This window comes from Arthrobotrys flagrans (genome assembly GCF_004000055.1).
Source record: "Arthrobotrys flagrans strain CBS H-5679 chromosome Unknown unitig_3, whole genome shotgun sequence".
In the NCBI taxonomy this organism is placed as follows: Eukaryota; Fungi; Ascomycota; class Orbiliomycetes; order Orbiliales; family Orbiliaceae; genus Arthrobotrys; species Arthrobotrys flagrans.
In genome coordinates, this window is record NW_027137547.1 from 3,125,585 (window position 1) to 3,152,176 (window position 26,592).

Consider the following 26,592-nt stretch of genomic DNA (forward strand, 5'->3'; position numbering starts at 1 on the left):
CCACCATGCCGAGAATTGACCAGATTGCTTGTTCGATGATATTCAATTGGTGATATTTGGAAGCTGCATCTTTTAGGAACAGAGTGTTGATGATAATATTACTGCCAGCTCATAACAACTTGGCTTGAAAAAATGCCGGTGCGCAGGCACATGAATCAATATGATTCAGACAAATAGAGTACTGGGCTGGCATGGTGTAGGATCATTGAATGCGAACAACAGAAGACCAATCCTTGGGTATGGATTTAGAAAAAAGGAGACCGCAGAAAACAAAATGAGTGAATAAAGAACCGGCCTCAGGAAAAAAAAAAACACTTACTCCGCTTGATGAAAGATCGATGACGCGCTAACGGGAAACCAGAAAGGAGTCCTAGAATGTACAGTATAGAGGTGCTTCCCTTGGGATCATGCTTATGTTGTTGTTGATCTAAGCTTACCCCATTTACTACTCCCTTCCTTTGCTTCGTCCACCCGGCGATTAGAGTACACGGTTGCATCTATGCCTTGCTCTCTCTGTATACGTTGGACATCGTCTTGATATGCCGTTTCATAGATTGGAAGATCTGTTGGGGCTGGAGACCGCGTAATGAAATTTCCAGCAGGACTATCGCTATTGCCAACGTTCAAATACGGCCGCTGGGTTTTATCTTCGTAGCTGTCTTTACGTTGTGGCATAACCGCATTTTTAAGGAGTTCCTGCCAGATACTCATCGTTTCCTTGTCTGCAACTGGGGTTGATTCAGAGAATTGGAATTGCGGGCCAGGTAGCGAGGTGGTAGAGTCCACCGAAATTCCACTATCTTCTCGTTTCGGAAGAGCTTGGACCATAGACCTGAGGTCGAAAGCTTGAGGGTCGGTTTGAATACCTAGACCAGCAAGCTTGCTTTGAATATTCGTTCTATTGTCTGTCTCCGTGCTCTTGGGTTTGTGAGACCATGGCGCCAAGGGAGGAGTCAATGCTGTTGGTGAACTTGACAAAGCTTCTGTGGAGTCGATGTATCGGTGCTGATTGGCAGCTTCAGCCAGCATCCGTTCATGCCGTCGTTTTATAACAAGCCTCTTGAACATGCTGACCGCCTTAACAGCAGCAACAACATTACGTATGCTTTTTGTTATGGCGTTCCTAATTTCATCGTCTGTAGGCGGCTCAACTATGTCTGAAACGTTTTCTTCTTTAGATAAGAGGGTATCCTTGCCATTGTTAGTGATCCAAGGATGTACCTAAACAAAATGACTCGGTTAATAGAAATCCAGATACGATCGAAGTTTCAGAACGGCCTTACTCTCAACCCGTCCATAGTAATCCGCTTCGTCGGGTCTCTTTCGAATATTCTATGAAACAGATCCAATAATTCTGGTGGAGTGTCATCCGTGTATTGTATCCTGGGCCAACAAATTAATATTGAGAACTGACCATATTATATTCAAGAAACATACTCTTCCTCACGGATGCTTTCATAGAGCTCCATTATGCTGTCGTGATCGAATGGTAAACGTCCATAGAAGAAACAATACAGACATACACCCATCGACCAGATATCCGCAGCCCGCCCATCATACTCTGTTTGCCCAAGAGTGCACATTTCTGGTGGGAGAAAGGCGGGACTTCCTGCTGATTTTGATGTTTTCATAGCCGTATCTTTGTCGAATATTTCAGAAACTCCGAAATCCACGATTTTAAGGCAGTTGTTGTGATTCAAAAGGAGATTGTCTGGCTTAATATCACGGTGTATGATACCCTGGGCGTGAACTAGTCCAATTGTCAGTATCTTGATAGGCGTACATTTGGGAGATCTGCTTGATGATCCCTACGGTACTCAATCCCAAGCATCAGATCTCGAAACCAGTATCTGCAGTCATTCTCTGCGAACGGCGTTGCATTCTCGCCGATACCAACTTTCATAATAACTCCCTTCGCACACATTTCAAGCACCATGTAGAGCGAATCACCATCCGGGTCGTCCAGAACCTCGATTAAATTGACAAGATTTTCGTGGTTTAGCTTTTTCATGACCGCTATTTCTCCACGTATAAGAAATAGTGGATTAGCGGCCTCTCCTTCTGTCGCAAGGTCCGAACCTTTACGACGGTGCATGGGGACGTTGAGTCTGCCACCACGTGGGGCAATCGTGTGAGGGCCATGACGCATTAAGTTTGACTTGATCTGTTTTCGTAGCCGGGACTTTGAGAACTCTTTCATTGCCTGGAGAACAGCAAGTTAGACACCCCAATGTCTTATGGCTGTAGCTTGGGCGAGGGGATGCATATGCATACATAGTCGATGCCATCTTGATCTGTCGCCAAATGCACCGAGCCAAACGACCCTCTTCCGATCTCCTGTTTTATTATATACTGGTTGATACGTCGGTCATCGTTCTCATTGTATTGCATACTGGCGTCTAACGTCTCCTACAGACACCGGAACAATGATCAACGCGGGGTCGCTAAATAATGAGACCCCTGAAGAATTACCTTGACTTCTCGACGGGGGGTAGAATGTGTTCGCCTATGGTGCCGAGTGGGTGAGCGAAACAGAGTCGCCGGCGAAGACATGTGACGGGTCACGTATGGTCGCCCTGTCGGTGTGGATTGACCAGAATCGATGGCACCATCGGACCCCATTTCCTCGGACCCTGCTATGATATCTTTACCAAGTGGTGAATCGATGGGAGCAGGAGCGGTGTCTGCATGCTTGAGACTGAAACTGGAAGCCATGGCGAAAGAATGACTAGATAAAGGATTGATTGAAAAATCGAATAATTGAAGAATTGATTGGTATCAATGGTCAACGATAGCAATGCTGTGCAGCTGCTGGGGGTCCTTCCAGCTGCTAGTAGATATTTCGGATGTCGGCAAGTCGCGCTTGATCGCCTTGGCTGCGGGATGGGCTTGGACTGGGTGAAGTGAATGTCACAAAGGGAGCTTGTGGCTGAATATATGCATGTACTCTAGCCAAAGGAAAGTTGTTATTCGGCCAAGTAAAGGGATTTTAAAGAATGGAATCCCAACTATGTCGGGTTTACCAGCAGACAAGGTTGTGTCGATGTCAGGGCTGAGTGCACAAGCTAGCTGAGAGAGGGAGGTTCTGCAGGGAGGTTCCCCGCTCTCTCGCCGCATCGCATAGCTTATGTCCGGGGATTATCAGCCCATGTGGCTGGGAACGGCTCCGGGGTATCTCCGGGGTATCTCCCGGTCCCCGGTCCTTAGGACTCGAACCGACACGAACTAACTCCCGACGCTCCACAACCAAAGAGACAACATGTAACAACATCCAGAACAATGAAGCGTCGTATAACGTTCCTAGTCTCCCCGCAAGAGAATGAAGCCTCGGAAGATGCTCTTCGTCTTGCCAAAGGCAACCTTGAAATAAAAAGTCTCAAGGCCATACGCGAAGACCGGTTTACTCTCACGTTTGACGAGTTGCCCCAGTTCGTATGTCGCGTGTCGTCCGCGAATGGCCACAGTACTTGCTAACATGATATCGTGTTGATAGGTAAAAGATGTAGTCAAACAGACTCAAGAATTGCATCTCCGTTTTGACAATGGGAAGAATTATGACGACAAGTGGAAGGGACCATTCGCGTCCAGATTGCCGCTTGGAGTGCATATTTTCGCCTTGCCGTTGAGAGCATCTAAAATGTATGCGATTATCTTTTTAGCGTATTCAAAGAATGACTAAAGGGTCCGACAGCATATGCTTATGTATGAAAGGGACTAGGACGAACCTCTGCTCTTTCATCTTAAAATATGCGGATATCCCTTGCAGTTCGATAGAGGTGAGATAAGGCCACCCCTAAGACCGATAGATCGGCCGCTCCTGACTTTATGGAATAGGCAGCCTTTATAAGCCGAGGACGGTTAAAGCAACTCTATGTGCCCAATGTAGACGTTCTGCCGAATATTCTAAAACCTCTTGCGAATAAGATATGTGGACCTTCGAAAAAAGCCTGCAAGGATAAAGTATTAGCCTTAAGCACTGCTGCTTCGTTGGATCTGAAATACGATGCAACATCACAAACCTTGGATGTTAATGCAATCTGGGCGGCTTCAGACGGCAATGCAAAGGATGGATCATGGGATGTACAGATCAAGCCTGATAAACCAACAGATAAGGTAGAAGTTGGGGTCCTAACAAGTGGAGGAGAGTCTCCTGAAGAGGTAATATCCCTTCGAGGGAAGCTTGCCATGGTGGGCCAGGATGATGAACTAAGTATGAATCTAAATGTAAGGTCCTCGGGTTTTTAAGAGATGCTAATAGGTTCAATAGAGCCCGCTCTCGTTTCCTTCCCTTCAAGACACCACACGCGCCAAAGTATATACATGGCAGACTTCAACCGACCAACTGGCTTACATCCTAAGCTTGAGGTCACATTAGCCCTTGGCGGTAACTCTCCCGCGGATGGGTGCACCCTGAATGCATATTTCACGGTACCCCAGCCGTTTTTTGTGGACCCGTACCAGCTAGAGGACGAAAAGCTTATGAAATCTTACGGCATCAACAAAATCAGTGTAGTGGAGGGCGAGACAGATCTAGAAGCCCCGGTATGGGCTATGTCGAAGTGGGGTGCTTTAGTCCTCGCAGAGTTGGACATTGGGCAGTACTTGAGTACATGGGAGAAAAATCGTTCGCCAATGGAGTTTACACTTCCATTACATCTACGGTACATGCCCACGCACCCGGAGAAACGTAGCGAAACGGCCACGCTACCTTGGCCGATGGTATTTTGGGCGTGTCCATCGGAGCAGTGTGAGTTGGCATTCAGAAGATTACCTTATTATTCATTGTCAAATCGATCGCTAATATCTATGTCCGATATATAGGGAGCAAGATGTCCACGAATCCATTTGATAGAAGGATGTTAGGATATGACGAATATTTCCCGGAAGAAACGTATTTCTACCATCTTACTCCAAAGCTTATTAATTCTACGCTTTCGAGATCAAGTTTGGAAGTGCCGATTTTGAATTCCGTGGGCTCGCAATTAATGGAATGGGGAACGATGGGTGTCATCGTCATCGGATTTCTCTGGGTATTTGGAACTATTGCAACTAATTTCCTCGGATCCGGTGGGAAGAAGGTAGAAGTGCATCAGAAGAAGGAGTAAAGGGGAATGAGCCGTCCCGTTAGCCATAATGTTGCACTGTTCTAGGTTTAGCATTGAGCATCTTCGTTTATTCAAAATTGGAAGTCTTAGGTTAACTAGTTTGTTCGAGAAAGACCTAATATCATAATTACAGTAAAATACACTGCACCATACTCGCGGCATAGCTTTTAATACGCATCATGATCAGTGGATCGAAGACCAATATCCCATCTTGAAATATATACCATTGCATTAATCCCCAGTGCGCAGGATGTTGCATGCAGGTTCCATTTCCAGTTGTGGCGGTGCATGTTGATATCAATTGATCCGAAGGCATCACAAGATAGGAATTGTACTTCAACAACCACCTAACAGCTTGGAACATAGATACCTCGCCAGATCGAGAACAAACCATATTCTCCACGAGTCGCTTAACCTCGGGGGTGTTCGGAAGTGCCCCCCCGGAGTTTCCTCAAGTACCAGTCGTGGCGTCGTGGCGTCGTGGCGCTCTGCAACAAATCCTTCTCTCGGCTTAGCTTGACTGATTTAGAGCTCGCGCTCGCCGGATCTTATGCATGCTAGAAATCTTCATTCGAAATTCATCCATCCTAATTCATTCTCCCTGAAATCTTAAGAAATCACCAAAAACTTTTTTTAGAATGTCCGAAGCAACGATTTTCCAGTGGCTTTCGCATAATGGTGTGCAAGTGCACCCTTCAATCCAAATATCTCAGTCTCCTTCTGGAGAACAGATCATAAGTAGGTTTCGAAGATTCTACAAAATTTACAAGCTATCGATAATCGATAGCTCTCATGAAAATTTTTTATATCCATATGTTTCGGTCAATGGCTAAACAAGAAATAGGTTCTACTGATAACATACCCGCTTCAACAACTCTTTTGAGCATCCCTGCTTCTGCGATAATAACTGCAACAAACAGCTCCCTCCTCGAGCGCATCCCTTCATTAGCAGAAAAATCACAATGGACTATCCTAATCCTCACAGTAATGTACGAAGCTTCAAAGCCAGACTCAAAATGGCGAGCCTATTTCGATAGCTTGCCGACAGAGTTTGATACTCTAATGTACTGGAATCCAGATGAGTTAAAAGAACTGGAAGGGTCGGCAGTATTACATAAAATTGGCAAGGAAGAGGCAGAGACGATGTATTTGGAGGAGATCAAGATAATTGTTGACGAAAACGGAGATGCGTTTGGAGGAGTTGACGTCTCATTGGAAGCGTTTCATCAGGCTGGATCATGGGTCATGGCATTCTCATCAGATTTTGAGAAGCCGGGGAATACTCGAGATGAAGATGCGATGGACGATGACGATGACGATGAATATGATTCCTTGGACACCGATAAAGTTTTGGTTCCCTTTGGAAATCTGGTTCTGATTGATTGCGATCTGGCCAATGTCGAATTCTCGCCATCAGAGACTTCAGTGTCTCTCGTTTCTACCAAAAACATTCCAGCAAACACAACTCTCTACACAGACCCTGGCCCGGTTCCACGATCTGATCTCCTCCGCCGGGTCGGCAGGTACTCCCAATCATCAGCTCAGAACGACGTGATCGAGATAGACTCTACACTACTAATATCCGTCGCCGGCAAGAATCTATCTGACAGCACGCGAGATTCCAGGATAGAGAGACTAGTCGAAGAGGAACTACTTGAAGATTCATATGATATCGAGGCAGATGGCGCGATACCTTCCGAGATACTCATTGTGATTCAAGCATTTTTGGTCGATGATGAGACTTTCCAGTCTTATGCGGCCGATGAGAAGTTTCCGAAGGCGAAGAAGGACGCTAGGACGAGGGATATTATTCTCGAAGTTCTTCAAAGAAGGAGGGAGGCGTTCACAACATCGAGGGAGGAGGATATAGCGATTTTGGGAAATTCAGGGGAGGCACTTGGGAAGAGAAAGAAAATGGCCGTGGAGGTTCGATTGGGAGAGAAGGAAATCTTGAAAAAGATGGAAGAAGTCGTCAGGTCGTGGGTTGATGCCACAGAAAACCAGGGTAGAAGCGCGAAGAGACAGAAGAGGTGATATGATGGTAAGAATTTTTGCTATATGATTATGGAATCTAGGAAAACAAAGGTCCCTTTAGAAGCTACAAAAAATGCAAAGGTGTTATTTGATATCACACGTCGCTCTCAAATTGTCGATAATGCTACATGTATCGCTAGAGCTATCTAGGTAACTATCGTACATACTCTAGTTTTCAACGCTACCCGCACCTCTCTAATAATACACTTAAAACCTCATCTCTTCTTCAAGAATCTTATACTCCTTTCTCTTCTTCTGCAAACTCGGCCTCAATGTAGCTTTAGTCTTTCCAATCCGCCTCGCTAATTCTACAAAGACTCTTTTTTCGCCATACCAACTTACAATAAACCCAATCGCTGAGATGAAAATAATTAGTACTCTAAACGACATCGGCATTTCTGTCAGTTCAATAAAATCCATGACGGCCTTTGACGGGTCAAGGAGAAGATAGGTAACAATCGCGAGAGCGACAAATAAGGAGGCAACATAGGGAACTACAAGTGGAGTTAGCAGCTAGACTATTTCTTGGTCGTGTACGAGTGAAGGAAACACTCACAGTTTTGCGTCATCGGCTTCCTGAAGGGTGGGCCGACGCTCAGTATGATGCTAGCAAGAATGTACTGATAACCCGACGCCAGGAACAAGCTCGTATTTTGCGAGTTGAGAATGTTGGACTTTTCGGGGTCGATAACTGGCGGGATGTACCATGGCTGCTGCTGAACCAGCTCATAGACCGTTAACTGAACCAGCAAGCAGATGAACATTTGCCCCAGAAGTGGTGTTAAAACTTTTCGGGATACGAGGCTGGCAGTCGGGCGTTTTACCGAAAGCTTGTCGGAAGGATCGCTCCAACTCACTGCGTCCTGTTAGTGCCGCTAGAAGTACGGAAGTAGGTATGGTAACTTACTAAAGATGGCAATTGGCAAAATGAGGAGGAGATCGATGAAGAGATACTACGTGAATCCGTTAGATGCTTTCTAAATGGATGCGGGTTATTATGCTTAACATGCCTGAAAATCTCCCAAATTAGATCCGGACTTGTACAGAATGCTGACGCTAGTGAACTGTATAGCGGAATATAAACTCATGTACTTGAAGCAGCTAAAGCTAGTAACGAGTGAAGCTCGGCCCTCTCTATTCGAACGATTAGTATCCGTAGTCAAATGGCTCTCAAGAATACAACATACCTGATAACTTGTGGGACGCAGGAAATCTCAAACACACGGCTGGTAAAAGGCGCAGCAACAGATGCTTCGGCCTCTGATAGAGAGATACCGACATCTGCGGCCTTAAGAGCTCCACAGTCGTTGGCGCCATCACCACAGAAGCAGACAGTATAGTCCAAACTTTGTAACTTCTCCACTAGTTCATGCTTTTCATCGGGGGACATTCGAGCGAAGACCTGGCCAATTACCAACATGCGCTGCATAACCTCTCTTGGAGCAAAGTCGATCATCCATCTGAAAACCTCGCCGCTGATAGCGATAGAGTAGTTTTTCATGTTGTTGATATCGTAAGGCAAGGACAGGTCACCTTCAGGCGGGGCGGGGAGGGGTAGCAACGTGTTCTCGTCGAGCTTGTATATCTTGTTGTCGACACTCTCCCACTGAATCTTGGCCGTAGAAGACTGCGAGTCTCCCGCCACGAAATGGGGAACGAACACATGGGCTGATTTATCGATCAGGTGGCACTCCCTTGCGACGCTGATAGCAGTGAGAATGTTGTCACCGGTACACATGACACGTCGGAGATTCGCTTGCTGCAATTCTCTCATAACGCCGGCCGTGCTTGGCTTCAACTTGTTTTCAAAGATAATGAAGCCGCAAAAGTCGAGATCCTTTTCAGCCTCGTCACGCTTCATCTTTTGAGCCTTAACCCAAGAAAGTTTCTTGATAGTCTTGGCAGCGCAGGCGATGACGCGGAATCCGCGGTGTGTGTAGTAGGCCAACAATTCATCGTAATCCTCAGGGACTAGGAACCTAAGTTAGTAGGCTATATATTCAGCGGGGTTGATGGCAACCTACAGCCCTCAGGGTTACAGATCTCTGACATGCACTCAGGAGCACCCTTTACGTAGATGTCACATCCAGTTTCACCAAATTGCTTGACAATGACGCTAGCTCGTCGAAGCTGAGATACAAACTCGAAAGATTTGAAAACTCCAAGTTCTAGAGGAATCTCGCCCTCATTTTCGTTATCCCCGTACTTCTTCCCAGCAGGTGGTCGAACAACTGGAGGCGATATCGCATTGGGTTGAGCGGTTAATACTTCCTCGCTGTTTCGTCTGACTTGGGACCCGGTTTCTTCGTATGACCAGCCGGTAAACCCGAACATCTTTTGATCAAGAGGGTCACCAATAAGCTCACCGTCGACCACCCGGAGGGAGTGACAAGTAGCCATAGTATGTAGGATAGCCTTGTTCGTCGAAAAGTCGACAGATGGGTCTCGTTCAAAGGTATTTGGTGGTAGAAGCCCAAAAGAGTCGTTGTATAAATCAGAAAATTTCTTAGAGCCCCGCTGGACAGCTCGAACTCCGAGAACGTCGAGTCCATCTTCGGTCAGTGTGCCGGTTTTGTCGAAGCAAATAACGTCCAACTTTCCGGCGACGTTGACCCTCATAGGACTGATACAAAAGATCTTTTTCTTCTTTAATCTCGCGAGGGCAAAGTTTGTACCAATTGTCAGCGTTGCAGGAAGGGCAGGTGGGACGACAATCGTAATCAAGTCCAAGGCTCTGACGACAATCAAATGGACGGCAAGCTATTTCAATGTTAGCAGCCATATCGCTATTTTGGTACGGTGTAACATACCCCAAGTTCGATGAATCTAATCAAGGTGGCGATAAATCCGAGCAGCGCAATCACAGCCATTACACTAATATAGTAAAAGCTATCACGATAAAACTTGAAACCGGTAGGCTTCGGGAACAGCATGCTTCGTACTAGTGCACCTTTGGTGGTATTGAATCCAGTACGAACGACAAGTGCCAATGCGGCAGCCTCCTCATCCTGTCCATCCTGCGGTTTACGGGCCCTAATGATTTTCGTACCACAAAAGAGGAAGTACTTAGAGAACGCCGGCTTGACTGATGATGCGCCTAGGTCTAGCTCTTGTAGTGCCTCGTCGGTGCACGGGACTTTTGATACCGGGACAGACTCTCCTGTGAGCATACTTTCGTTGACAATGCAGTCGCCGGAAAGTAGCAAACTATCGCAAGGGAACAGCGTTAAATGAGGGTCCGTAACTTCGTAGACGTCCCCAGGAACCAAATCCGCCGAAGAAACGTATTCCCAATAGCCACTGCGCATTACTCTTACGTCGCAAACAAATTTCGAGATTTCTCGAAGTCGTTTCATAGTCGACTTTGTCTCAATAAGAGTGCTTGTGATGCTGACAATGGATATTAGAAAAATGCAGGAAGCGTAATAGTAATACTCGTCCATAGACCAGAGGATAATACTGGCGATCTGGAAAACGTAAAACGGATGGAAGACTTCGTCTAAGAAAAGGTTCATAGTGCTCTTTTCTTCAATATCTATAACATTCGGTCCAAAAACCGTCGAACGTTGGCCCTGAGTGTCGCTGTCAACACCCTGCCGAGCGGACAAGAGGCCGTCCCATTCCGGGTCTTTCCAGTTGCTAGTGAGCATGAACTTGTCCTCCACTGGGTTGTAACAAAAGCGAATGTATCGGTAATCGAGGTATCGGAGATAGTTAATGAGAGGGTCGTCGTCTTCCTCCGCCGCCTCAGCCGCTGCGACTGCCTTCTCGGACGGAGGGCCAAATACAGTAGATAAAGTCATTCCATACGACCGTTTCTTAATAGGATGTATGCTAAACTCGTTCCACTCGTTCTAGTCAAGGAGTTAGCTAAGTACGACATTGACTTCGGGACCGTATCACTAACCTCGATTACGATCCATTCACAATCTCTAAGCGGACACGGTTTTCCTATCAGCCGGACTCTCCAGCGGGGCATCCAACGCAGCATCAAGTAAAACAAGCCCAGCGTAAGGAAAGACAATACAGTCACAATGGCTGAACCCATTTTGCTCGTCCTAAACCCTCCAACAATTATAGTCAAATCCTCCGTAGCGATATAGATCTTTTGATTGGATCGTAATGGACCTCTGAAGAATATACGACTCGTATCAGTTGCATTGGTATCCTGGCGGTCGAGTAATGGAAGTTCTTGGTCGTCCCTCGAATTACGGGGCGAACGAGCGAGCGACTGCCGTCGAGAACCAGCCTCCAAGCCCATATCAATATCCCCTTCCCACGCATTGAATTGAAACTCATCATCATCATCATCGTCTATAATCGCTTCTTCGTTGTCCCAATTGTCGACCTCGTCCTGTTGAAAAAATGTAAAACTAGCCTCGGATTCGGTGCGGGATCTCCGTCTATGCACAAACGCCGAAACACTCGACGGGACACTTTCTGTTATCGGGCCGCTAAAAACATCTTCGTGCGACATCTCAACGCCATCGGCATGGGAGTAGAAGCTTGCATCGGAGACATTCGATTCCGCACGTGGCCGGGGGGCGGGCCAGGGCGACGGTGACGAGGACGAGGACGCCATTGTGGGTCGCGTGGCGGGATGCTTCACATACAGTACAAACGGCGTCGGCGGCTGAAAGTCTCGCCCTGGTCGGAGTCGACGTTGAACTATGTAGTGTTGAAGAGAAAGTAGCGGCTGGGAAGGGTTTTATTAGGCATCATTATGTGTCCGCATGCTAAACCCGAGAAACAGGAAACTCGAAGGACTTAAGTGCATCATCGCTAAGCAAGTTTCAGCCCGCCGCATTCAAGCCGCTGTATTGTGGATGCGGCGGCGACCCACTTCAAAATCCAACATCCAACACTTGGGCTCCTTCCACCACTACTAACAATGAAAGATTATAGATATATAACCTCTGCTATTGTATATTATATATTATTATTAGGTCCTATAACAGGATTAAATAGACGCTCTCTAAGTAGTCTAGGTTTTAATCCTGCGCAGCCTGTTTACATCATTAACGTAAGGCATTCTATCCTAGTCGCGAATATACGCAGTAGGTGCTAGATGGGTCGAAATGAAAGAAGCCCTATAATAAGAACATGATAGGATTTTTGGCCCCACCCAAAAGATCAGGACATGCAACTAAATGCCACGTTTTTAGACCATATGCCAGAACGAGACTACAAAGAGACAAAGCGATGCAAAAAAAAAAAAAAGTGTTAGCCGCGCAAAAATATCACCGAGAAGGCGAAATAAAGAAAGAGAAACGATGAGAAGACAGTACGATGAAAACGAATAGATAGAAATTGAGTAACTTTGTAGAACCATTAAATTGAAGGATCAGGGGCAGCTCCTTGCTAAGTTGTAGCCGTTCAATGTGCCTGCACATCCGCGTTAATATAATTAACTTGACGGGCAGTATATAATACTTACTTAAGTAGATATTCTTCATGTATGAATCGTATGAAGATGTCGCGGCGCATATTCGTAACTCGAATCCTTCAATTTGTCTTCGAGGAAACGAAGAGGTCGCGGACAAGCCAGTGTTTTTAGGTGCACAACCTGGAGCCCAAGAGCTCTCCGACCGACCCGCGCTGACTGGCAACCTCCACATATTGATGCAAACCGTTGCCTTAAGGGCTGGTCTAAATGGCCGCCCTCCATCCTGATACAATTTTCGCAGAAACCTTGCCGACATATATTCGTACCAGAGGATATAATACCAGTTAGCTCAGGCGATGGCTGCCCACCAACAAGGCGGCAATGCTCTCGAGTAAGGTGACCCCATCCCCACAATGTAGGTGTGGTATTTGGTGGTAAAGTAGATAAATCTAGGTCATATAACCAAGGAATTACGGGGTTAGATTTTCTGAAGCAAGATTGCCTTCCGGTAAAGACCTGGCCAAGGATTGGAACCGCAACCGCCGCCTCAGTACCGCGCTGTATCTTATGAATTATGAACCCGAAGCAGGGAATCGAAATTTGGTTGAAAAGGGGGCATACGACTTCCTTGAAAACTCCACAGAGTATCAGCAGATTGAGACGAAAATAATGGATGCCATAGATAAGCTATGTGACAAATATGGCTTTCCAGTTTCTGCTAACTCCTTGAAAAGTGCGTTCCCCGAAGTTTCAGAGGAAGAAATGGCCGAGATACTACAGCTATTAAGGGAGAAGAAGTCTCTCAAGCAAATACTTCTTCGCCGCGGCCGTCTCCGGTACCTCTCAGAACCTAAACTTGGAATCAAGGCATCTTTAACTGCTGAAATTCGGGCGAAAGGGATCGATAGATTCGGTAAACTCTTAGGGGTAATTGCGCCGATACCAAGCATTGTCGGGTGACGACATATCAGCCGAACCGGATCAGTCGGTGGGTGGAGGCTCGAGAGCGGATGATCTTTCTTTTTGAGGACTTTAAACCTCTTCCGTCGGGCATAATTATGTACATGCAATGCTATGATGATCCAAATTGTGAAACATTTACTAGGGAGCTAGGTGTTCACCGCCGTCATATGGTTTCCAAATTTTCACGATATCGCCACTGTTGCAAGGGGATCTGCGAAACAGTCCTTGCAGAAAGGTACGAAGGGCGTCTCCTGTCCGATTTGCGGGGATTCCAAATAATCCGAGATTCAAACTTGTCAACTCTCATTCTACTAAGTTCCGGACCATCGGCTCTTAGGATTCATATCTACGCACCTCCCAGGGTTTTGTGTTATATTTTCTCTTTCGATTCTCTCACCCAGGCGAATTACCCCAAGACCTAGGATCGTCTTTAGTTCTTATGGCTGATGGAAGTTTTCTGGTTTTGGTTTTGTTATATATCTTCTCCATATGGTTAGCCTACGAACTCTTGGGCCAATTTACCACTACAGTCCAATTCTTGTTACGGGTCGGAAGTTTCCTAGATGTAGCTGTATACTTACCTATATACGTTTCGCAACAGTGGTTTTATGTTTGTAAAATTTAAGGGAAACACCATACCCGTACTCCCGTGTTCTCTTACCTCAGTACCCTCCTATCATACCTACACTGATTTCACGCGTATAAATAATGTAAGCATACATTAACCAGCTAGCCAGACTATAAAGGTGGATTTCACAATAATCACACAAACAAGCAGGCAAGTAGGAACCACATATCTACAGGTCTGTAAACCGCACACTTACAAGCTTATAAACTGCACGTCCATAGGCCTGTAAACTGCACACCACACCTACTGACTAAGGGATTTGTATGGGAGCTACCGGAATCCATTTAGAAGAGAAATTTGGAGGTTGCAGCAAATTGACAGAGTTATCGCGGTTATGATTTGATTTTGGAAGTGTTGTGGTATCGTTTGTTGTATTTAGTGCAAAGTACCCCTGGTCTTGGTCCCAGAGCTGCAGCGGGCCCTTCACGCCGGGAATGCACGAGAACACAAGGTAGCGGGGAAAAAAATGTCAAAAAAAAAAAATTTGCCTTCTAGCAGGATCGAACTGCTGACCTTCAGATTGCTGCCTTTTTAAGGCCTTCATATCAATGATATGAGACTGACGTGATAACCAACTACACCAAGAGGGCTGTGTGATGCTAAGCTCGGCCCAAATGTGTTACATAAATGTTTTTGCTAATTTGTCATCTAATTTTGGATTGAGGTCTAAAGAAGTTCAAGGGTATTACTTCTGCTCAACCCGGACCTATAGATCTTGATACGATCAAATAAAGCATTCGGATACATCCAACGAGCAACATCTTGCTCTTAAGTGCATTTTATAACAAGAAATTTTTAGTGGGAACTAGATCTCCATCCGACAATACAGACTCTCGAGATATTGAGAATCGAAACACAGATCTTTAATATTCTGATACGGGAATCAAACTTGCAAAGTTAACGATACAGAAAATTTTCTAAGAATTTCCGAGACAAAGATATCCCGTAGATAGAGCGTCAAGGACACTATTGATCGCAAGGCCCCTGAATTTCTGACACGAAAATCAATCCCACGCGAAGCTTAAGAAATAATACTCGAGTCATCTCTTTAGTTTAATACAACAAGATCTTCATTGGTACGTAGGCCAAGCTTCCCTCCTAAGACCTTGTTTCCCCCAGGACTAAAGGAAGCTTTGTCGCTTTAGAGAATGGCTTTTCAACAAGCGAAGGTTTCCAAAAGGTATACTTGAAGAATTTCAAAGTCGCACCTCGTCTTAATGGCAGATCTGCAGCCCTGCCGCACCCAAGCAATGTTCGTCTTACTCGAAGCCAAAAAAGGACCAAAGAAGCAAGCGGACCGACTAACTAGCCTAATGGGCTTCTAGATGCACACAAAAGAGCGTTGTCCTTCCAACGGTTCATCTGGATGTGATCACGGTAACAGAGAATGGAATGACTAGAAACGTTCGGGTCATGAAAATCAAAACAAGTACGGGCGTTCCAAAATTCGCAAGAAATTATTTCTTGACACGGAACCGTATCCGACACAGGAGCTGTTAAAAAATACAACAGTCAAGATCGACTGACACCTCGGGTGTTGTTCGAACGCTTCCTGCAAAGCTACTCGTTGTCTTCAATTACTCTGCAATAAGTCAATTCAACAACCAATTCTATTTAAATACAAGTACTGCTCATTCATGGACTGTTCTGTAGCTTTCTGGCTAACCCTTTATGTAGGGATATGCTATCCGTATACTGCTCTGCTCCAGCAATCGCGTTCTTGATACACGACAGAGCAAAGGTCGTGCTATGGCGCTCATTGAAACTATTTTTTCCCTTGCCCCCCTCTCTTCTTCTTATCTGGGGTGCTTGCTACTACTAAGAGACTTTATCTTTATCTATAATTGTATTCTCTTTCAAGCAAACTCTCTCTCTTCCCCTATTGATATTTTTGTGTTGCTTTGTTGTATTCTGCCCGGGATTGAATCCGGGACCCCGGGTCCCGGGCAGACAAGCCAGCTCTCCCAGTCATTTTCTCAATTTTTTGGTCCCAAAAGCTTGTTCTCCAATCACCATCCATCGATATCACAGCATCCTCAGTTCGATATATTTCATACATACCTCCCAATACCACGAAGCTCGACAGAACTGATAGAACCTAGCCACTCTTTTCATTCCCGTTCATTTTCTCACCGCGATGGTCGCCCACCATACCGGCCTCAAGGCCAAAGAGAAGGGCCCCACTACGTCCGAATCCGAACGATATGCCCAAGCATGCGCCGAAGTAGCCAACCACCTTATCCAACTTCATGAAGAGTCCGGTGGGAAAGGAAAAGATGTCAACTTAAATTCGCTACGGGGGACTATCGCAAAAAAGTTCAAGCTCACGAGGACACCACCATTGACCGACATTATTGCAGCTGTTCCGGAGCACTATAAGAAATATATAGTGCCCAAGCTGGTGGCGAAGCCAGTTAGTACGTAAAATGCTCTTCACTCCTTTAGTTGGTAGAAGTACTCAGGATTTTTTTTTACAGGAACAAGCTCTGGCATTGCCGTCGTAGCTGTCATGTGCAAGCCGCATAGATGTCCTCACATCGCATTTGTATGTCGCACTGGTTCCTACGAAACTTGGGCTTTTTCTAATAACTTCTAGACCGGCAACATCTGTGTCTACTGTCCTGGTGGGCCAGATTCCGACTTCGAATACAGCACACAATCATATACTGGTTACGAGCCGACAAGCATGCGAGCGATTCGTGCCCGCTACGATCCCTTCGAACAAGCCCGTGGTCGAGTCGAACAGCTGCGACAACTCGGTCACAGTGTCGATAAAGTCGAATATATTATCATGGGCGGTACATTTATGTCCCTCCCGGAATCCTACCGGGATTGGTTCATTAGCAACCTCCACAATGCCCTCTCCGGCCATACGACAGAAAACGTTGACGAAGCTGTCCAGTTCGCCGAGCAGTCGCAGACGAAGTGTGTCGGAATTACCATCGAAACACGGCCCGATTATTGTCTTGATACTCATCTGTCGTCTATGCTTCGGTACGGCTGCACACGTCTCGAAATCGGTGTCCAGAGTTTGTATGAAGATGTAGCGAGAGATACAAACCGAGGCCATACTGTTAAAGCCGTATGCGAGACGTTCAAGCTGGCGAAGGATGCAGGGTACAAAGTCGTTTCTCACATGATGCCGGATCTACCAAACTGTGGCATGGAACGAGATTTGGACCAATTCAGAGAGTATTTTGAGAATCCGGAGTTCAGGACGGATGGTCTGAAGATTTACCCTACATTGGTGATTAGAGGGACAGGATTGTACGAACTATGGCGAACAGGGAGGTACAAGAACTACACGCCAAACGCACTGATCGACCTAGTGGCCAGGATTATGGCTTTGGTGCCGCCATGGACGAGAATCTATCGTGTGCAGCGGGATATTCCAATGCCGTTGGTTACATCCGGAGTTGAGAACGGCAACTTGAGAGAGTTGGCGCTGGCTAGAATGAAGGATTTCGGAACTACCTGTCGCGATGTCAGAACACGAGAAGTCGGCATCCAGGAAATCAAGCATAAAGTTCGACCGGATCAAGTCGAGTTGATTCGAAGAGACTATACTGCAAATGGAGGCTGGGAAACATTTTTGTCATATGAAGATCCCAAGCAGGATATCCTCATTGGGTTGTTAAGATTGAGGAAGTGTTCTGATCGCACCTTCAGGCCCGAACTTACCGGACAGCCAACGAGTTTGGTGCGAGAGTTACACGTTTACGGAAGCGCGGTGCCAGTCCACGGAAGAAATCCAAAGAAATTCCAGCACCAAGGCTTCGGAACCTTGTTGATGGAGGAGGCCGAGAGGATAGCGAGGGATGAGCACGGAAGCGAGAAAATCAGCGTGTGAGTGCATCTAATACCATTATGACGATAAAAGCTAACGATCGAATAGTATCAGCGGCGTGGGTGTACGAAAGTACTATGCCAGCCTTGGATATTACCTCGATGGGCCATACATGTCCAAGGTGCTCGCGTAGCGTGTAGTAGCATGAAGAGTGAATGCGGGATCATTGGCTGGGTGTGGCGTACATATGCTATTTCAATTTTCATACATGGCGTCAAGGAGCTCAAATCATGCCGGGCATTGGGTATCATCAATTCATATCTATGATTTCTATTATACATTAGGCGCTGGAAACCACAATTTAAGCGTATCAGATCAATTTAGTCGCTATCGTCGTCGCTACCATATGCGACCAAGGGCCCCCCACCCGTTACTTTTTCTGCCACTTTCACACTACTGCTGCTTTGTGTCTGCTGTGCGTAGTTTTTCAGCGCTGCGAGTGTACTTCCGGACAGGATGCCACCCTTTTCCTCTACCGGCGGAGCCTCGATAAGCCCTGCTCTCTCTACGGTTTCCAGCTCCTCGTAACCCTGTCTGCCAGCAGGATTTACGGCATCAGCGCCTCTGTTATACCAGATCTCCTCTGGAGCTTCGTAGCCCTGTAGACCAAACCCGCTCTCCATCTTTCTCCTTTTCCTCGCCTCGGGGTCTTTGCCTTCCAACTCTGCAACGTACTCCGCCGGCAGAGCTCTCCTGATTGCCTCAGCAGCCTGCTCTTCTATCCTCCTCTTATCACGGGCTTGTGCCAACGGATTAGGGTCTACCGTGGCCCACCTCACGTTCAGAATTTCATTGTGATCGAGCGACTGATGCGCCATCGCTTCCTTGGCGAATTGGGCATTGGCTTCGTTGGTGTATGTTACGAATGCGACGCCACGGGAATTCAAGACTCTTACTATTAAACCATTGGGTTAGTATATGCAATTGCTATCGGAAAGCATGAAGTGAACACGTACTCCTCTCAACCTGGCCCCATTCGGCGAAATGCCTGGCAACAATCTCTTCAATATCGTCGCTCACGTGTATTCTTCCAATATACAACGTCCTATTCTGTCTCATAAAACTACCGACACCACCCATATCGTCACGATAATCCGAATGCTTGTCTCGACCGAAGGCATCGATATTGGGGTTGAAAAGATCGTGAATCGTCGGTAACCGGTGGAGATATTCGCATTGGTGACCATGAGGACACAATCCACGTGCAAAGAAGAGACAAAAGTAAGATCCAGGTACCCGATCGGCTTTCGTGTAGCCAGAGTCTTTAGCGATGTTACAACGGCCCTCAGCGTGATGTTTCGAAATGTATTTGTCCTCTCGATCGCCACCGGACCACTTGTTGTACCAGATGTTCCAAACAGTACCGGTCTGTTGGGGTATCTCGCCAGGTTTGAAGGTAGCCTTGTCGACTTGAGGTCTCGCAGGTCGCCGGCGTTTCTTGTTTGGCGCTACGGCTGTGTCTTTGGATCTGAGGGCGATGGTCGTGTCTGTCGAAGCATCGAGTACTTCCGTGGAATCTTCCTGCGCGTCGGACTCCGGAGCTCGTGTCGCAAGGGCTGCATCGACATCGGCCATGGTGTAAGCGAGGTGTGTGCTTTTCAGCCGCTTAAGGCAGTGGCGTTAATCGATGCCAGATGGTATGATTCGAGATGCAAGAGAAGGCAGCCGTGAAGAAGTTGCTCGTTGAAGAGACGATGCAACTTTGACATATGGTGTCACGGTTGGAGCCTTTGGAATGGAAATTCTGGCAGGGGTGTTTGCGCGCTAGTCCCAATTCGGTTGATTTTGCGAAGCTCCAACATTGTCAACACGCGAGCAATATTTACCTAATAATGTTAATTCTGAAGGGCACGCCGAAAGACGGTAGATGAGCACCGCGACGAATGTTCAAAGTTAATTGGTTCATAGTGTCTGCCGCACAGAGCTCCGATCGATCCGGTGCCATGTGTCCAACAAACCTTCCATAGATCCTTCTCTGCAGCCTGGCTAGGCTTGGAACATACCAACAGACGCCGAAAGGTTTACGTAGGGCGATTTTATCGGCCAGTTGCGAGGAGAAAGCTCCTCCGTAGACGTCACCTTACAGTAAATTTCCTTTTCGATATGTATTCTGCGAGCTCTAAATATATCCGTCCCGGATTTTCTTTTAAGCGACACAGGGGCTTGGACTCGATGTTCCGGAAAGAGTCTAGTCTTCGAGCGCCTTACTGCAATGCAACAGAACAACACTCACGATCCTTGTATCTTTACTTGGCAGTTATGAGGTTATTTCGATTTTAGGAGTCTATCGATATCAGATCTTTGAATTATATATATTCGCAATCCGCAACTTTGAAATGCCATCTCCAGCTTCACAAATTTAAAAGCAGAGCGATCAATAACCATTACGGTCTAATAATTTCTTCGCATCTACCATCACATACAATTGATAATCTCTAATAATGCATCCTAAACTCCTTTCGGGTGCAGTGCTCTTTGCGGGCATCAGCCCTCTAGCTTCCGCAATGGTCATCAAGGGCGCGATGATTGACCGCCGCGGATTGGTTTCAAATTCTGTCTCTTCGCTTCTTGAGGAGCGAGGTCTTTCTTTCTGCGAACCGATCCAAAAAATCGTCAGCCTCCTCAAGGTGCAACAGGCAACTGCGTTCTGCAGTTCATATCTGAACATTCAAACAATTTCTATTCCAGCTACGCAGGTCGTCCAGACCTATGTTACAACTACAGCTACAGTCGAAGAAACAGTCACAGCAACAGTCACAGCGGCTACAGAGTAAGTTGCAAGTTTGGTGATGAACATGCATTTGCGATATAAAAAGCTAACTATATCATTAGCGTCCTCACATTTGCTGAGACAGAAGTAATCGCTACACTACCCACAACTGTAGCCACAAACACCTTCGTTGTCGACTCTACAACTACAGTTTTCTCGACTCCAGCCGCTAAGACCGTTACGACTACCACTTACACGACGGCAGTTGCTGCCAAGCGAGATGTTGACCTTGAAAAGCGAAATCTTAAACTACCCCCCTATATTGCCGGCTTTGCCCCTACCGTTATCTCCAAGGCTTGCTCTTGCCTCGAACTTCCAACCCCAACCGTCACCGTCACCGCTACTTCGGTCAACCCCAATACCATCCAAACTCAAATCACAAAAACCGAAACTAATACCAAATACGTAACTCTCACCGTCAGCACGACGGACACCGCTAAAATCACCACTTATACTCCTGTCACCTCAACACTCACAAGCACCAATGTAGTCACCACAACCTCGGTGCTTCCGGAAGAAACTCTCACCAGAACCGAGACTCTAGCCTTCAGACCTCAATGCACCGGTCTCCTAGCCAAGTCCAAACTGGTCGAGTACATCGTCTCGCCGGGTAGGCGGGCGGGCTACACACCCACTGGCGAGCCTGAGCTCCCCGGCGATGGTGCCTCCGAGTATACCCACAGTCTCTGCTGCGAGATGGCCTACGAAATGAAAGATTGCTTGTTCGCTGCGTAAGTATATCGCTCCGAACTCTTATATCCCAAGCGCTCAACTAACAATTTCTTCTTGCGATAGTGTCCTTAGCAAAAACGGTGGCCCATGGATTTGCAGAAGGTATTGGGCTGCTGATGCTGCTCCTTCCGGCGTTTCTGAACAATGCCCGAATGGTCGTGCTGGTGGCGATTACATTGGTCCTCGTGTTGGTACTTACGAAATCTACAGATCCAACATCGTCGGACCATGTCTTGGATATGATATGCCAGTTTAAGAGGAGGTGTTGGTTTGAACGAGTTTGTTTTATCGCATTGTACAGTTAGCATTTTTCTCGGAGTTCTGCATGATGCATTTTAGGAATAAAGTTTGGCGTCTTCATCGTATGGATTTTTGGAGACATGGGATCCGATGTATTTCAAGCCTTTATTTATTAATTTATAGTTACTTAATTAACAACATGATCAAGGAGTAGAATTCCACACAATCCATTTTGAGTACGGCGGGGCTAAAAATTTATCATTCAAGCCTAGTAGTCCCATTCAAATTTAGACAAGCTCCGGTTGGTCGCCGATTCGTATCCCGATATGAGCAACTAAGAACCATGAGAATGCGCGGTAATCAAGAGCATTCGTTCGCGTTCAACCTCTCCAAAACTATGAACTTCAAGCCATATCCGCAGATGTATGTGCACATATATATATCTGCTATGGCTGCAGGAGAGCTACTCCATTTTAGCGAATATAATTTCGTTGTTGAAAGAAATGGTGTATGCTGTTATGTTCAAGGGTAAAGCTCAGGAGGGACCACGGGTTGCATCAAACCCGGTCCACGTCCAAGCACGAGATAGAGTGGTATCGGCTTAACAAACGGCCTTGACGATATCCGGTGCACGGGGCAAGATTTGGAAGCCCATGGCCCAATGTCTAGCTCCATCAATATAAGTTATATAAGTAAGTAAAAAACCCTGGCTGACAAGACCTGGGTGTAATTGAAGAAAAATAATGGTTTCATTAGTCCGTTCCAATCCGAATATATAAACCTCAACATGCATAATCGGATCTCGTGGTCTAGATGAATCCTAACCGACCGAGAAAAAAAGAGCTCCTTTGCCTCTAGGACAAAAAAAAGAAGGTATTTAGATATGCTCATAACCTGGATTGAACAGGTGACCTTTGCATTACAAGTGCAACGCTCTACCACTAAGCTATACGAGCTGTCTTCAATGCGATGCATCGATACGCTGGTACAATTTACTAGCATCGTAATCTGTGGCGAAGATGAAAGCATTTTCTTGTGCAATACGCAGCCCTAGCTGGCACTTCGCTTATATTCATGGTCGGGATTATTTGGTGTTGCTTCATAAGATGCGTGGTACAATTGTCGTCGTCGACAAGTTATCCAAGTAATAATTCTATAGAGCATTTGCCTGAGTGCTGCTTCCGGTACTTGCAAACGGAACGGGGCAATGAAAGTTCGAAAAGTTGAAGTTATTTTGTTCTGCATGCCTATCCTCATTCCTTTTTTTTTTTTTGGTGTTGGTCCGCTGTGGTTTTAATCATATTCTCAAGATTTTAATTTTCTTGGGCTAGCCGGGAGGAAATACAGGATAGAAACGGAGAATTCCTCTTGGTGATTTGAGGTATGGCGTTCGTGATGCATCTGCCCCACCGTAGATTACGAAATCCGTAAATGTCTTAAATTACAATATTCTACCCGGGGCGGATATAGATGATAGTGTGGTGGAAATATGTGGTCAGAGTGTTCTGTTGCATTTTTGATTTGTTAACGCATCTTGGCATTCTTGTTCTATAAATCGGTTTCTTACAGACGTTCTTTCCAACCAATTCCCTTTGTCGAACAACCAAGTTTCCTTTGTGCAACCAATTTCCTTTGCTCATTCATATACACCTATTTTGTATTATTATTTACATCTATATTATTTCCTCCGGCTTATAGGCGGGCCTACCGCCCACCGCTCTATACCGTCCATTTACCTATGTATAGCTGGTAGCCTCCTAGAGACCATATCACTACCTCACAAATTTGGTGATTTCATTGAGGAACGGTATTACCATCACTACATAGGGCAATGGATAGGTTAGAAAAGTGGGCGGTCCCTTCCTACCGGAAAGCATGGCTAGGAAATCAACACATTGCAACAACCGCGTCGGCCAGCTGTAAGCCGGTTATGTCGTTGCTCAAATAGGTAACACAGCGCGGTGCTGCATTTTGGAGTGTGGACCTACCCGTTTTCATTTGTTATGCTTGTTTGAACATGCAATAGTATATGCTTCGTAGCTCGAATAGCTGCCACTGGCGTCGTTACGCTGAAGCACTGGCGTCATTACGCTATACTATGCATTTTGGACACTGGCGTCATTACGCTCACTCATACTGGTATCATTATACCCGTGTTATGCGAAGAATGGCAGCATAACCCGATAACACCCTTCAGAGAGCATAGATGCGGTGGCCACGTATGCAAAAGTGGAAGAGCATAGCAGCCTGCTTTATTGCAGAGAGCGCTCCCTGCCTGCCCACGAAACTAACGAATTTACTTATATAAACACTCAGCTATAGAAGAAGGTTACCAAGAACCAAAATTATTGCCACATAACCGAAAAGATGTCTAGCCAGAGCACTAGCAAGAACACGGCGTCCGGAAGAAACGTTGCATCAGGAAATGCATCAGGAAATGCATCGGGAGATGGCCCCCGACCTGTGAATCCTACTGCGCCTACCCCGTTCAATGCCGCTAATTCGTCTACTATTACAACCGGTTGCAACTGCTCCAGAAGAACCTGTTATTGTAAACAATGCATTTCGGATGGAAGATGAGGAAAACAGCACTTATTCTTCCGATAACTTTGAGCATTACCGAACTGGTCCCTTCTCTTCTCGCGTCGCCGTTCAGCAAGCACATAGGACTAGACAGGCCTCTTTCGCTGCTTTGCACACTCCCTACGTCCCAATAACAGCCGCAGCCGCTCCAGCAGCTACCACGTTTACCTATGACGGACATAGCATGTTGACCATGCTTCCACTAATAACCAGCCTACGTCCTTAGCCTATCCCGGGAATGGACGGATCTCCATATTTTTCTGGAGACGAGGCAAATAAAGGACCTCTACGTAAGTCAGAGCTCACCTATAAACAAATAGCCTTCTAAGCTTACACAATACTGCAACACTGCGTACAGGCATGCAGTAGAAAGCATGAATGAGTTCTATCCGTAGAATGGAGAGTCTACTGAGAAGCATTGGAGTCGATTCCGCAGAGCGTTTTTACAAGAATAGCAGAACCGGGATCCAGAACAGCTCCTATACAATAAGCAGAACCTAGAAGCTTTTGTTAGCCAGCCTTGGGCAGACGATTATATGTTGAAGGATAAAGTGAAGGAATACCGCACTATTACCGCTGTGATGAGTGGCAACAAGTAATTGGATGAGTACAATCGTTCAGTCAAATTGATTCAGGCTCTGCCTAGTTGTTTGTAAATTAAGGTCGTTACAAAAAGGAATTTGGACATTAATAACGTAAGGTCTATAGCTTTCTCATCCATCTATGAAACCCTTATACAAATTTTTTAAATAGAAGAGAATGCGCAGGACTTCCGTATTACACTTCCACCTACTAACTTACGATACCAGAGTAACATTTCAAATTGCGGCTTTACCAATCACTACCTACCTTAACAAAGGACTGCTGGACTACTTAGACCTAGATATATGGTAACAGGTAGGGCCGTGCCGAGACGCTTTGTAACATCTTTTTATGCAGTTGAATAAATATTTCCATAGAAGTAGAGGGTTGGAACGCTTAGAATACTGAAAGTCGGAATGTAAACATGTAATATCTTTCTATAACGCTATTAGGCTATGAAGTTTGTAAGTGTTAATCTATTATTATTGTTCACTTCCCGGGGAAAGCTTCCCAAGTCTCCAGCTGCTCTAGTTCCAACTAATTAAGCCATCGTATCGGCATGTGTTTTGGTCCACAAAGTGCAAAATTGTTCTTACTTCGTCCGTGGTACCATAATGTCCTGGTGAACTACATATTTCCAATATATCTATTAAAGAGTGCCATATACTGCCAGTATAAACTTCTTGCCGATATTATGATATCAAGGCGGTCTCTAGTTCGAATCAAAGTGGAGAGCTCCGGAAGTATCAACCGCTTCATCGTTTGCGACGCATACGATGTGTAGCACGAACCGGTAGATGCCATATAACATTTGTCCCGCGAATAGGTAAACGTCATAAAATTATCTTCTGAATACGAAGCGGCATATACCGCAGGTTTTTGGTAGCATGTATCGAGCGTTGGCGTCCGGTTTCTGCTGTGAATACTGCTGCTGAGATTGTTGGTTGGTGTGAAAAGACAAAAGTTTCTTATTTGTCCGTTTCGATGAAGGGTTTCGCGTGGTCGGAGCCCCCGTCGGCTTCTCGCTCTACAATACTACTTTTTAAATTCTCGCGGATAATACGTGCGCTGTACTTTAATCGCCGGAGCACAGTCCCCCGAAACCGCAAGCAACTTCACCGCCTTTTGTGAGCCGAAGCGATACTCAAGTATATATATGATATCGTCAAAACGATGAATTTTGCGTTTTCTGCACTTGAATTAGTATGCAATAACGAGATAGAGAGAGGGAGAGAGGTGGTCATGAATTTCAAGTATTCGCAAAACGAGGTATATAATGTGAAGAGAAAAGGAAAAGGGAATCTTTCCATGGTTTTAAACACTTCCCCTTCGAAAGGCCTAGGGAATCGGTATCACCCTCTTCGTCATCACGGATATGGTAAAAACAATACCAAGGTATAATACATTACGAGCATGAGAGATTTATAAGTTCGTGAATTTGGCAGTGATGGTCATGGTATCCATAGTGCTTCGTGTCCTTTATTATTACTCCCTTTCCGAACTAGGGTCAATAGCTTTTAGACAAAGCTCAATTCTACTGTGGGAAATCAACTTGGCGAGTTGATTTCAAGACCAAAATCACATCTCCCAGAAAATTTAAAAGAGAGTATAGCTATACCCCATGGGATTGTATATACGAGTTAACTGACTACTTTGTTGTATTTCTGATTAACTGTGTTGGGAACCATCCATGCTTGTATTTTAGTCTCGAGGTTCTTATTC

General features: G+C 45.9%; 8 protein-coding genes across 8 annotated transcripts; 5 read left to right on the forward strand and 3 right to left on the reverse strand.

The window, feature by feature from the left end:
• Positions 1–411: 411 nt before the first annotated feature.
• On the reverse strand, positions 412–2,715 carry DFL_002280 (uncharacterized protein; the record flags this gene model as incomplete). Its single annotated transcript, XM_067631042.1, has 6 exons — positions 412–1,221; positions 1,284–1,383; positions 1,438–1,750; positions 1,813–2,203; positions 2,275–2,409; positions 2,473–2,715. 6 exons carry the CDS (start codon positions 2,713–2,715, stop codon positions 412–414), a joined length of 1,992 nt encoding a protein of 663 aa, XP_067493626.1.
• A 564-nt stretch (positions 2,716–3,279) lies between these two features.
• On the forward strand, positions 3,280–5,105 carry DFL_002281 (uncharacterized protein; the record flags this gene model as incomplete). Its single annotated transcript, XM_067631043.1, has 6 exons — positions 3,280–3,432; positions 3,494–3,639; positions 3,719–3,776; positions 3,835–4,210; positions 4,268–4,747; positions 4,822–5,105. The coding sequence occupies 6 exons, from the start codon at positions 3,280–3,282 to the stop codon at positions 5,103–5,105; spliced, it is 1,497 nt and encodes a 498-aa protein (XP_067493627.1).
• Positions 5,106–5,930: 825 nt separating this feature from the next.
• On the forward strand, positions 5,931–7,139 carry DFL_002282 (uncharacterized protein; the record flags this gene model as incomplete). The annotated part of the gene is made up of 1 exon (XM_067631044.1): positions 5,931–7,139. One exon carries the CDS (start codon positions 5,931–5,933, stop codon positions 7,137–7,139), a length of 1,209 nt encoding a protein of 402 aa, XP_067493628.1.
• A 207-nt stretch (positions 7,140–7,346) lies between these two features.
• DFL_002283 (uncharacterized protein) lies at positions 7,347–11,721 on the reverse strand (the record flags this gene model as incomplete). The annotated part of the gene is made up of 8 exons (XM_067631045.1): positions 7,347–7,633; positions 7,696–7,995; positions 8,047–8,092; positions 8,150–8,273; positions 8,327–9,110; positions 9,164–9,899; positions 9,950–10,993; positions 11,047–11,721. 8 exons carry the CDS (start codon positions 11,719–11,721, stop codon positions 7,347–7,349), a joined length of 3,996 nt encoding a protein of 1,331 aa, XP_067493629.1.
• Positions 11,722–12,881: 1,160 nt separating this feature from the next.
• On the forward strand, positions 12,882–13,485 carry DFL_002284 (uncharacterized protein; the record flags this gene model as incomplete). The annotated part of the gene is made up of 2 exons (XM_067631046.1): positions 12,882–12,916; positions 13,008–13,485. The coding sequence occupies 2 exons, from the start codon at positions 12,882–12,884 to the stop codon at positions 13,483–13,485; spliced, it is 513 nt and encodes a 170-aa protein (XP_067493630.1).
• Positions 13,486–16,253: 2,768 nt separating this feature from the next.
• DFL_002285 (uncharacterized protein) lies at positions 16,254–18,096 on the forward strand (the record flags this gene model as incomplete). The annotated part of the gene is made up of 4 exons (XM_067631047.1): positions 16,254–16,533; positions 16,594–16,661; positions 16,713–17,962; positions 18,012–18,096. 4 exons carry the CDS (start codon positions 16,254–16,256, stop codon positions 18,094–18,096), a joined length of 1,683 nt encoding a protein of 560 aa, XP_067493631.1.
• A 187-nt stretch (positions 18,097–18,283) lies between these two features.
• DFL_002286 (uncharacterized protein) lies at positions 18,284–19,538 on the reverse strand (the record flags this gene model as incomplete). The annotated part of the gene is made up of 2 exons (XM_067631048.1): positions 18,284–18,858; positions 18,920–19,538. 2 exons carry the CDS (start codon positions 19,536–19,538, stop codon positions 18,284–18,286), a joined length of 1,194 nt encoding a protein of 397 aa, XP_067493632.1.
• A 929-nt stretch (positions 19,539–20,467) lies between these two features.
• Positions 20,468–21,721, forward strand: DFL_002287 (uncharacterized protein; the record flags this gene model as incomplete). The annotated part of the gene is made up of 3 exons (XM_067631049.1): positions 20,468–20,733; positions 20,796–21,464; positions 21,529–21,721. The coding sequence occupies 3 exons, from the start codon at positions 20,468–20,470 to the stop codon at positions 21,719–21,721; spliced, it is 1,128 nt and encodes a 375-aa protein (XP_067493633.1).
• Positions 21,722–26,592: the final 4,871 nt, after the last annotated feature.